Raw genomic sequence first — 12,526 nt, 5'->3', positions numbered from 1 at the left:
TTTAAGATCTGCCAAGAATCTTGTAAATTAGTTTTTCAAGAGTTCACACTTAGATACTGTTTGACAACTTGTTAGCAGGTTTGGCATGCTGTCCCGGGAGAGAACCCTGAGCTCGGAGATAGTTGAGCCCAGGGCTCCCGCCAGGTCTATAGAGCATGTGAGGGGAGTACGAGGTCAAGTGTTCTCGAGAGCTCCCCTCGGCAAAAGAGGAAAGGAGGAGAAGGGGTGGATGGGGGTTTCTTCGGAAAACGAAGATAAGGGAGTAGATCTTAGCTAGGTTACTTATAGTGAGTTTGGATGAATCTGATTGGCTAGCTAATGAGTGTAGATGAGTGGCCAGCTGCAGTCAATCATATCCCGTGCTCCTCTCGAAATTAGTTTGTGAAACTTCATTTATTATGTCCTAATATGAAAACCATGAGATTTAATAGGGTGTCTAAAGTTTTTTCAAATGACTGTAGCTAGGAAAGCTCATTCTCCAATGCTTTTTACAGTCAACTATTAATGAACAAAAATGATCAAACACACTAATCTGAGGTTAGAGGCTTTTGTGGATGAGAATTTTCTTGAAACTGGTTTTGTAGGTAAGTCAATGCTGCTGTCTGCCATTGGCCACCGAGAAGTTCCCATCCCAGAACACATTGACATCTTCCATCTGACGCGTGAGATGGCCCCTAGTGAGAAAACGGCGCTGCAGTGTGTTATGGAGGTTGATGAAGAGAGGATAAAGCTTGAGAAGGAGGCTGAGCGACTGGCTCATGAGGATTGTAAGTTACACACATTAATGAATTCGTCCACATTTCATCCCCCAACACTCAATCAGCATGATATACTTATCTCCTTATCAGTGTTATGCACTTCTGTTTATGTATTTGCTCTGGTTTTATTAACGAGTAGCTCCATTAATCCAGAACTACTCTTCCCTGCGCTACAGCAGAGTGTGAAAAGCTGATGGAGATCTATGAGCGTTTAGAGGAGTTGGACGCAGACAAAGCTGAAGTTCGAGCTTCACGAATCCTCTTTGGACTCGGTTTCACCCCTGCTATGCAGCGAAAGAAACTGAAAGACTTCAGTGGAGGCTGGAGAATGCGTGTGTCACTTGCCAGGTGAGGAATGTGATTAAAAATGTTTCTTCAATTTCATGATGGGTTAAAAACAAACACAAGTGTATGATTTTAATCTTCTTTCTATTAAAGGCCAGTCAAGCCATGCAGTTTTTTTAAGTCTTTTTAAAGTTGTTGCATTTTATAGACTATTATGTTTAACGATGAAGATAACTTTTATTTTATTGGAAGTTGTTGGAATTTAATATGTGAAATTAATCATCTCTGGTCAGAATTAGTTTACCACTTTAATTCATATGCCAATATTAAAGCATTAAAGTTCCTTAAATCTCCATTTGCTTATTTTTTCGTTTAGAGCCCTTTTCATAAAGCCCTTCATGCTGTTGTTAGATGAACCCACTAACCACCTGGATCTGGATGCCTGTGTGTGGCTAGAAGAAGAACTGAAGTCGTGAGCACTTTTATTGATGTTCATTAAATGTCCTAGTATTTATGCAATCAAATAAGATGAAAATCTAAAGGCTTGTAGTTTATTTGACTAACTATTATTTTGAAAAAAAGTATTTTTCAAATGAATATGTTTTTGTTATCTTTTTTCTTTCAGTTTTAAGCGAATTCTTGTACTCATCTCACATTCTCAAGACTTTCTCAATGGTGTGTGCACAAACATCATTCATCTCCACCAGAGGAAGCTCAAGTACTACACTGTAAGTGCTGTGCTGTTTTGTTTTGTTTTGTTTTTTTTTGCTTACTATTGATAGGTGAGTAATCTGCAGGGTTCCCACGCTTCCTAAAAGTGCTTGATTTTCAGACATGTTTTTTTAAGGTCTGGAAAGCACTTTAAAACAAACATAGGTCCTTAAAAATTTCTTGAATTTTAAAGTTATGTTATTTCCACAATTGTTCTGTGCTACTTTCAAAAACTTTGAAATTTCAATCTTAAAAAACTTTAAATTTCAATCTTACATAAACAATAACAGATAATGCGTTATAGCACTCTTTCAGAAACATCATTTGAATATTGCCAAGACTGAGAAGTCAAGTAATTGTATTGAGGTTATTTGAACATTACTTTAAAACAGTTGTTTAAAAAGGTCAACATTATTATAAATGACATTAAAACATCATTGTTATGACATTTGTAATGTAAATATTAAGTATAAGTTAAATGTTAATTACAGGAAGGACTTTCATGGCGTTATACATGCTGGGGATGTGAATTACAAAGGTATTCAATTTAAATTATTAGGGATTTAAAAAGTCCTTGGAAGTCCTTGAGTTTGGTGTCCACAATAGAGTAACAACCCTGAATCTGTTGAAGGCAGTTAAAGAAAAAGTTCACAATCAAAACTGTCAACATTCATTTATTCTCATTTTACTTCAGACTTGCAAGATTTTGAAAAATGTTTGTGTTTTTTTATTGATATATTTGAAGTATAAATTGCTTTCTTTCATTCATTCATTCATTCATTCATTCATTCATTCATTCATTTTCTTTTCGGCTTAGTCCCTTTATTAATCAGGGGTTGCCACAGCTGAATGAACTGCCAACTTACCCAGTATTCACACTCATACAATACGGACAATTTTTAGCTTACCCAATTCACCTGTATCCCATGTGTTTGGACTTGTGGGGGAAACCCAGAGGAAACCCACATGAACACTGGGAGAACATGCAAACTGCATCACTGTGACGCCCCATATAAATGACATCTTTACATTTAACATTTTAAAATTAACATTTAAAATGTAATTCAAATGTTTCATACTTAATATGTAAAAAGTCAGACAGGTTTGGAGTGAAAGTTATGACCGAATTTAAATGTAAAGTGCATTATGTTGCAGCATCTTATTTAAAAAATAGAGAACCAACATAGAGAATCATGAATGAAGCTCAGCCAGTGTCTAGAATGGTGAAACACAATAGCTGTATGTTTTTTCAAAAAATCTCTACGATCATGCCTTTTGTCAAGTCTTAGGTGGTGTGAAATTTCATTCTTTCATTACTGTTGCTAAATATGAACAGAAATTGGTCCAATGCCACACTCATCAGTCATCACATGAGTCATCATGCACACTCATTTCAAAGTTTGAGAGCAGAGAAATTATATTCTGTAATGTAATGAAAGGTTTGTTTTAGGGGAACTATGACCAGTATGTAAAGACCAGGGAGGAGCTGGAGGAAAACCAGATGAAGCGGTACAACTGGGAGCAGGACCAGATAGCTCACATGAAGGTGAAACTGTGCATATTTGTGCTATATTTATACACTACCTGACAAAAATCTTGTCATTGATCCTAAATGTAAGAGCAACAAACAATAACTTGACTTCTAGTTCATCATTGTTAAAATGGCAGAAGGTAGATGTTTCAGATGAATCATCTGTTGAACTGCATACCAATCATCACAAATACTGCAGTAGACCTACTGTAACCCGCATGGACCCATGATTCTCATAGAAATCAGTCAAGTTTGGTGAAGGAAAAATCATGGTTCGGGGTTCCATTCAGTATTGGGGCGTGCAAGAGATCTTCAGAATGGATGGCATCAACAGCCTGAGGTATCAATTTGTGCTGCCCATTACATTACAAACCACAGGAGAGGGCAAATTCTTCAGCAGGATAGCGCTCCTCCTCATACTTCAGCCTCCACATCAAAGCTCCTGAAAGCAAAGTAGGTCAAGGTGGTCCAGGGTTGGCCAGCCCACCACCAGTCACCAGATATGAACCTTATTGAGCATATCTGAGGTAAGATGAAGGAGGAGGCATTGAAGATGAATCCAAAGAATCTTGATGAACTCTGGGAGTCCTGCAAGAACGCTTTCTTTGCCATTTCAGATGACTTTATTAATAAGTTATTTGAGATGCAGAGATTTATGGATGCAGTCCTCCAAGCTCATGGGAATCATACACAATATTCATTCTTTCTCCACTGCAGCATGACTTTATACTCTATACTGAACATTATTTCTGTAAAGTGACAAGACTTTAGTCTAAGCAAATTCAGACCTTACTGTCATAATTAAATCATTCAAAATCAAGGCATGATCATATTTTATTTTGGTAAATAAATAAGCGTAATCTAGAGGCCTTTGCCTTTCTTATGAACCACTTCTGATACCAAATGATCAACTTGAAGTCAAGTTATTATTTGTTCTTAAAACTTGCATAGATGACAAGACTTTTATCAGGTAGTGTATTGTTTTCTTTCATTGCCTTAAATGCTTTTTTTTTGGTGAAAATAAAACAAATTTGTTCCTTTTACCTCCTGTAGAATTATATTGCCCGTTTTGGTCATGGTTCTGCAAAGCTAGCTCGCCAAGCTCAAAGCAAAGAAAAAACACTGCAGAAAATGGTAGCCTCTGGCCTAACAGCTCGAGTGATGAATGATAAGGTTTGTCACGTAGACCAAAACACATCAACACACACGCTAGCTAGCCTGTGACCCTTTGGAGTTTTTGCATGTCACTTTCTATTGCCTAAGATCTGTTATCAGCATTAATGTAGTAATGCTAAATGACTTTCATCAGTTGCACAATGCTACAGTATGACCGAGACAAAAGAAATGAAAAGTGAGAAACATAGACATGATTGTTCTTGTGCTCCATAGGAGCTAGTTAAGTTTATTTACTCACCCTACACATTTGCTCTTTTGTAGAACAGTAAATATTTTTAGCTGAAAATGTGGTCCTCAGATAAAAAATAAATAAATAAAATAAATATATATAAATATTATATGTTATACTGTATATGTATAAATATATACAAATCATTGGGGCTCCTAACATTGAAACGATCACTTGTTGCAACAAACTGAGCATTTTCAGTCAACAAAAAGACCACCAACGCCACGTTTTGGATGTCTCTTTTGTCTGTAACAGCCATTTCAGGCTTTTCATCTCTTCCAATGTGCTGATGATCTTGATCAGGTTTGTTTGGCTAAGGAGACATAGAAAATGTGGTCTGAGCTGGTGGTCCTCCAGGAACGTGTTTGAGAAACACTGTACTAAACTGTACTGTGTTTACTGTAACCACAGCTTAAACTTTTGTCAGGGGTTTTAACTACACCTTTCTTCTTCAGACTTTGTCATTTTATTTTCCTCCTTGTGGGACAATTCCTCCTCCTGTCATCATGGTGCAGAATGTCAGCTTCAGATACTCCAGTGACACCGTGAGTCCACAGCCTTTCACACTGTCTGACACTCTGCTAGCTCATTGACACTGCATCGTCTGGCTTAAGAGTTTTGTTTTATTACTCCTACTGCGTGTTGCCATATTCAGTCCTATGTCTAATTTAAAGACATGTCTATATTGTACAAGGCTTTACATTACAAGAGAGCAGCGAAGTCCACACCAAAGCTACTGCAATAATGACATAGAAGAGTGATATTGTTGGAATTATTTTCAGACTGATGAACTATAAAAAAATAATAATAATTTAACCCTGATGATAAAGGTCTTTACTTGATGACAAAACAGCAGCACACACTTCTGATGAACAGAATGTTATCATGCATTGTTTGTTCTACTGTAATGATTATTATTGCTAACATTCTTTGTGAAAATGGGCCTTAAGTCTGAAACTTAATAAATATACCTTAATTTTATTTTACTAGCAAATTATTTATAAGAACTTGGAGTTTGGCATTGACTTGGACACACGGGTTGCACTTGTTGGTCCCAATGGGGCGGGGAAGTCCACACTTCTCAAGCTGCTGATGGGAGAGGTCAGTTATGAAAAGCGAGATGTGAAGATGTTTACAGATCCATCTAATAAAGTTTTAAAAGTGCATCATTATCATTTATTCTCTTGTGTTTTGTCTCCTGAAGCTTCTCCCTACAGATGGAATGATAAGGAAACACTCACATGTCAAGATTGGCAGGTATCACCAGGTACTGTCTTAATAGAAAATGCTGTATTTATTTTTAATACTTTGTGGTCTCATTTATAAAACTTTGTGTGGAAACTTTACTTACAACCAACCAGAGAATTTATATACGGGGAAAATTCTTACATCCTACATTTCATGCTGCACAGTTAATGCAGTTGGTTTGGCCAACAGGACAATAGGAAGAAGTGGTAAAATACATATATATATATATATATAAAAAACTTCATTCATTTATTAAGGATTAGGTATCAAATGACCAGAAAAAGAAAAGAAAAAAGTGAAAAGCCAACGGACATAGGATGTAGTTGTCTCCCCTTTCAGCCACTTCACTGATGAGGGAGGGTCTGTGGGCAGGTATCAACTTTTATCTTTCAATCGATTAGTAGGAGAACTAGTGCAATTTTCATAATTTGCAAAATATGTCTTATTAAAAGCATCAGATCAATTAAACACACTTTGTCAACAGGATATTTTATGCATCAACTATGAAATTATATATATTTTTTTACTTTAATTTTTGATCAACTCCTAAATATTTGTTTTTTTTATATGTATTTATATAACTCCTTTATTATTTTTTACAGTTAATAATTAAGTACACCCCATTTTCAGTGAATATAGGCAATGTATTTTGGTGTATTTAAACAAAACAGGTTTATTTAACAGATATATTTACTAAAATAATATTTTATTAACCAAACATATTAAGAAATTAAGAGATAATACAAATTAAATCTTCCATCAAAATATTGACAAAAACAAAATTTACAACCTACAAAATTTCAACTACATTTTTCCATTTTTTAAATAGTATTATTATTTTGCTTCTCTTGATTTTTCCTCTTTTTTTAAAATTTGTATTAAACATTGTTCTATAACATATAGATTTGGGTGTACTCGTTTTTGGTCTGTTATTGTAAGTAATTTTGTTAGAAAGATCCAGATTTGGCTTCAGTACTGACTAATCTAATCTATATGCACAAATATAATATTGTATAGCTTCCTATTAAAAAAAATAATTTAAAAGATAGATTTGTGAGAAGTGTACTTATATATGCTGAGCACTGTATGTTTTTGTTTGTATTAACTTTGTTTCATAAATGTTTTACAACATAAAAAGTAATTAAATTAGGTGTCTAAATAACATCCACATTTCAGAAATCTCATTTGCAGTAAGTATTTTTAAAAAAGAAAAAATTAAACATATCAGGAGTGGTCAGAGAACATTTTACTTTATACATTTTCACTTCCAATACAAAACCTATCATTATCAATGGCAAAGTTTAAATCTGTCTCCTGCACGCTTCAGTGGGACTGGAGCGGAGTTTAGCTGCTCCGTTTAGCAATTCTATTTTACCAAATCATTGCATCAATATTCCCCCTCTACTAACGTTATAATCTAAATCTTTGCAACCAGATATTTCTTTTAATTCCACACTCCAGACGCAAACATATTGATCATACCTTCTCTGTTACTCGGCTTGCCAGTTTAGCTCAGAATGTTTTAATAAAAAAAACATTTTTTAAATGTTTTTTTTTTGTTATTCTACTTTTTAATCTGTCTTTTATGTTAATATACATTTTTTAAAATACGGGAATTAATTTTACGCCAGTATTTTCAATGGAGTTTCTGCACTAGCCTGTGGCTAATGACAGCACCTGCGTTTAAATGGGATTTTGTTTCTTTTTACAATTTACCAACCAAATGGATGCTTAAGTCTATTTAACTGAAATTACATTACAACATTGATGCTGTAAAAGGAACCTTATGAAATTGAAAACAGACACAAAAACCTTTCACCGGAATTTCATTATTGCCTAAAAAACACTAGCTGTGCATAAAGCCCATTAACCTTTTTTCTAGAATGTGTTTACACATGGTCCAGTTTTTTCTCCCATCAGGAGAGATCACAACCTTTTTGTGGAAAAAGATTTTTTATAGATCACAACCTTTGTGTGGAAATGGCTTCTGTGGTCTCATTTATAAGTGTGACATGCACAAAATAGGGGTTGTGTGGGAAATGTGTGTTTTTTTTATATATATATTTCTCAAATGATGTTTTACAGAGCAAAGCAATTTTTACAGTACATCTGTTGATATTTTTACTTCTGGGGAAAGTCTTATTTGTTTTATTTTGGCTAGAATAAAATCTGTTTTTAATTTTTAATAATCATTTTAAGGTTAAAATTATTAGCCCCTTTAAGCTGTATTTTTTCGATAGTCTACAGAACAAAATATCATTATACAATAACTTGCCTAATTACCCTAACCTGCCTAGTTAACCTAATTAACCTAGTTCGGCCTTTTAATGTCACTTTAAGCTCAATAGAAGTGTCTTAAAAATTATCAAGTCAATTATTATTTACTGTCATCTTGGCAAAGATAAAATGAATCAGTTATTTTAATTTGTTGAAAAGATCTCTCTGTTAATCAGAAATTGAAAAAAAATAAATGGGGGTTAATAAGTCTGGCTTCAGCTGTATGTGTTCATAGTAAGTATTGTCCATGGTGTCATGTTTGTCTTGCAGCATCTGACTGAGCAGCTGGAGCTCGATCTGTCTCCTCTGGAGTACATGATGAAGTGCTTCCCAGAAATCAAAGAGAAGGAGGAGATGAGGAAGATCATTGGATGTTATGGCCTGACAGGGAAGCAGCAGGTACATGTGTGGGTTGTTTAATGTACAGGGCGAGGGGTACTACAGCACCAGATAATACAGTACACTCTACTTGCTTTCTTAATATTTTGTTTGTTTGTTTGGCTGTCCACTCCATTCTTCATAGGTCAGTCCCATCAGGAACTTGTCTGATGGCCAGAAGTGCCGGGTGTGTTTCGCCTGGCTAGCATGGCAGAATCCACACATGCTGTTTCTGGATGAGCCAACCAATCACTTGGACATAGAGACTATTGATGCACTGGCTGAGGCCATCAATGAATTTGAGGGAGGAATGATGCTGGTTAGCCACGACTTCAGACTTATTCAGCAGGTATGTCTTTGAGGAGGACAACGCCAGGAAATGGAAAACATTATTAGGGACAGACTTACTAAACAGCGTAAATTAGTAGAGTCTGCAATCTCATGAAGTTCACTGAAAATTATTCTACTGATACTTTGCAAGTGAAAGAACATAATCTAGTGCATAACGACTAATGCAGTTTACTATGGATTGGATTGTTAATGAACCAAATGTTCACAGACATCCCAAGTCTCCGGGAAGCTAAGGGAGTGTCCCATCTATTCATAATAAAAAATGACGGCAAATGAGATATAATATCCCAGAAATGGAAACGTCCTCCCACTAACCGGCACCATGTCAACAAGTTTTTGCGCTAAGGCATATAGGTGGAGTGCACGAAATATAACGTCAGAATGACCATGTTTAATGTCTGAATCATTATTTGGGGAAAGGTTATTTGAAATGACTGCTGCCAAAATGAATGCACTGTCATCATTACATTAATAAAAGACTATATTACAACTCATGGCCTTAAGAATAACTAGAACAACTATAAGACAAAAAGAGAATAACTATAAATAGTAAGTATAATACAAGCTTAGATGGACTTAAAAATAAGGTGAAAAATTATTGTAATCTCATTAAGAAACGTTGTGGACAATCAAACTCAGACTGGGGCACGCATATTAAGGATCCCATGTGGATCATCATGCTATGGCACATTTAAGCGTTTTTATTTCTACATTTAACTAGATATCTGGATTGTGTGATTTAATTGTTTTTCCATCTCATTCTAGGTGGCTCAGGAAATTTGGGTCTGTGAAAAGCAAACCATCACCAAGTGGAAAGGAGACATTTTAGCTTACAAAGAGCACTTGAAATCAAAAATTGACAAACAGACTCACGATATATAAAGATTGGAAAAAGAATTACCAAGGACTGACTTTCCTCCTATTTCCCAAAGGTGCTTGACCGAAGGATCATTGAGAACTTCTCAAGAGCAATTGTTCTCTGGTTATATCTTCTAACGCATCTCTTAGATTTCCCAGCATCAGAGCGTCTGTTTTCTTTTAATATTGTAAAGGCAATAATGGTTCACTGAAACAAATGCAGAACATCATAATAACATCAGCATTATCATTCAGGAAAAAACTCTAATTATGCAACATCAACTCTTAACATCAGCATCCCTACCAAAACAATGAATAGAAACACAAAATATTTTACACCAAACAGTGTGATCTTAATGTCAGTAATGCATTCATGTGAATATATGTCCACATTCCTGTTACTTCCTCATTTTTTTAATGCAAGATGAGCTGGGGTATTTAATACTATTTAATAATATTTAGGTGAAACTGGTCAGGAATGCTCTTCCAATCTCAACCCAGCGTTGAGAGTACAACCCCCAGTGCTGGGAAACACCCACACACTCTATTCACATACTATAGGCAATTTAGCTTATCCAGTTCACCTATATCACATGTCTTTGGACTGTGGATGAAACCAGAACACCCCAAGGAAACACACACAAACATGAGGGGAACATGCACACTTCACACAGAAAGGCCTCCTGGCCCAGCTGGGACTCAAACCAGCGGCCTTCTTGCTGTGAGGTGACAGTGCTAACCACTTAGTCAACATGCTGCCCGTACACTGAGACATTTTAAGAAATCCCATGCTCGTCATCTGATGGTCAACTATCGCTGTAGCAACTGAGATAGTAGCCTGCTTTTTTTTCTTTATCTTAAATGTTTGGTGATTGTTTGTACTGTGTTGATGGATGAGATGTTTGTCTGTTTTTATGTTCTGCAGAGCAGGAACCTGCTGAAAAACAGCATTCATGCTGAGTCAGGCCCGATTATCTTTTAATCTTTTCCTGTTTAAAAATAAAAAATAAATAAATAAAAAATAAGAGATTCTTATAGTAGCAGTGTAACTGCAATGAGGAATCCATACGGTTTCTAAATATTTTGTAATGTAGCCAATGTCACGAACAAAACCAGACTTGTTTCACAATGAGGGACATTTATCATATCTAGTGAGAAGCAGCTCTCTTTCTCAAAAAAATACTCACCCATACAGGTTTTCATTGTTGAAAACTGTTGCGACCGATACCTTGTCTAAGTATGTATTTCTAACTTAGCTACACTTCAGGATAAAAACTTCTTTCCTAATGAGACACGGGCCTCTATTAGGAATCTTGTCCCCCATTTAGAAAGGTGAACACATGCGTGTGCAATGTCTCCAGTCTTGTGGTTGCACATCTGCATCTGTCCAGAGCACTCAGTGTGTTTCCAATGTATTATTAATATTATTTATTTTGTTTATCTTTTAGTTTATCTATTTAGTAATTTATTTAGTTTATTTTAAAAAACTGAGTGTCATGTTTAATCACGAGGGTAAAAGTCATATTATGTCATTCTCTTCCACCTACACTCCTAACAACAAATACCCTTTCTAAAGCTTATAGACTGTATGTATTAATGAGATGACTAATTATCAAGCATGTAAAAAAAAAACTTCGGTACGCCCTTGCTTTCACAACTATAAGATGTCATCTTCACCGACTGCAAGATAAACATTGCTTCCTCGTAGCAGTCACAGATACTTCTAGTCTTTTCTGTGTAGTGTTTCATCTTTTTACCATGAAGGAAAGCAAAAACTCATCAGCAGTCAAAATCCTCCTTATTCTCATCATTGTACAAGGAGCCATGGGCCGTGTGATTGATTCATGGGTAAGATGAACAAACCTATACTCATACTGTGAATACATTCTCTTTTTTATTGATCTTTAAGGTGTAGTGTATGATAGTGAGTTAACAGGAAAGCTTTAGACAAACAGTGCAACTCAGAAAGTGCCTTTATGACTCTGCGCTAAGATTTTTTCTTTTTGAGCTTTAATGTTTCTGAATATTAAATTATAATAAGGGTTCCTTCTATTATTATTATAATTATTGTTACTTTTAGCTTTGGTTTAGTGTAATGAAAGAACAGTTGAAGACAAAATGATTTGCCCTTCTGTGAAATTATAATTCTTTTTCAATGTTTTCAAAAGGGGTGTTTATCAAAGAATGGAAATTAAGGTTAATATTACTATCCCCCTTAATTGAAAGTAACTTGCCTTGTTAATTAACCTGGTTTTAGTCTTTAAATTGTATTTTAAACTGATTACTTCTAAATATCTAATAAAATAATAATGCACTGTCATCATGGTTAAGACAAAAGTAACGAGTTATTAAAACTTTTTTTTTTAAAATGTGTTTTTTACACTTAGACTTGTGTCATGCTTTACAATAAGGTTTTATTAGTTACTGTATTTACTAACATGAACTATGTTTGTACAATATTTAACTAATGCATTGACTCATTTACTAATACATTGTTGACATCCAAATCCATGCTTGTTAACATTAGTAAATGCACTGTGCGTTAACATGAATTAACAATGAACAACTGTATTTTCAACATGAACAAATACTGTAATACATTTGTTGGTCATTGTTTGTGCATGTTACATGCGTTAACTAACATTAATTAACACAACCTTACTGTAAAGTGTTACTTATACTCGTGAAATATTTGAAAATAAAATGGCGCTTTTGTTGGATAAA

The 12,526-nt window shown here is 35.0% G+C and overlaps 1 protein-coding gene across 8 annotated transcripts in view; it reads left to right on the top strand.

Annotated features, from left to right (window-relative positions):
* Nucleotides 1–12,526, top strand: part of abcf2b (ATP-binding cassette, sub-family F (GCN20), member 2b) — a 23,251-nt gene extending 10,725 nt beyond the window's left edge. For 6 of the 8 annotated variants that reach the window (XM_073905901.1, XM_068222092.2, XM_073905904.1 and 3 more), the window contains 12 exons: nt 585–767; nt 935–1,106; nt 1,420–1,515; nt 1,669–1,771; nt 3,205–3,300; nt 4,339–4,458; nt 5,146–5,235; nt 5,681–5,791; nt 5,895–5,957; nt 8,486–8,614; nt 8,739–8,942; nt 9,710–12,526. In XM_073905901.1, the coding sequence (XP_073762002.1) occupies nt 585–767; nt 935–1,106; nt 1,420–1,515; nt 1,669–1,771; nt 3,205–3,300; nt 4,339–4,458; nt 5,146–5,235; nt 5,681–5,791; nt 5,895–5,957; nt 8,486–8,614; nt 8,739–8,942; nt 9,710–9,826 (1,484 nt within the window). In that variant the 3' untranslated portion in view covers nt 9,827–12,526. The remainder of the gene's footprint in view (nt 1–584; nt 768–934; nt 1,107–1,419; nt 1,516–1,668; nt 1,772–3,204; nt 3,301–4,338; nt 4,459–5,145; nt 5,236–5,680; nt 5,792–5,894; nt 5,958–8,485; nt 8,615–8,738; nt 8,943–9,709) is intronic. The other 2 variants (NM_001201361.1, XM_005166405.6) reach the window with 2 other exon arrangements.

This window comes from Danio rerio, chromosome 7, assembly GCF_049306965.1.
Source record: "Danio rerio strain Tuebingen ecotype United States chromosome 7, GRCz12tu, whole genome shotgun sequence".
Classification (NCBI taxonomy): Eukaryota; Metazoa; Chordata; class Actinopteri; order Cypriniformes; family Danionidae; genus Danio; species Danio rerio.
Note: the sequence above shows the minus strand (reverse complement) of the source record. Positions and strands in the feature narration are given on the sequence as shown.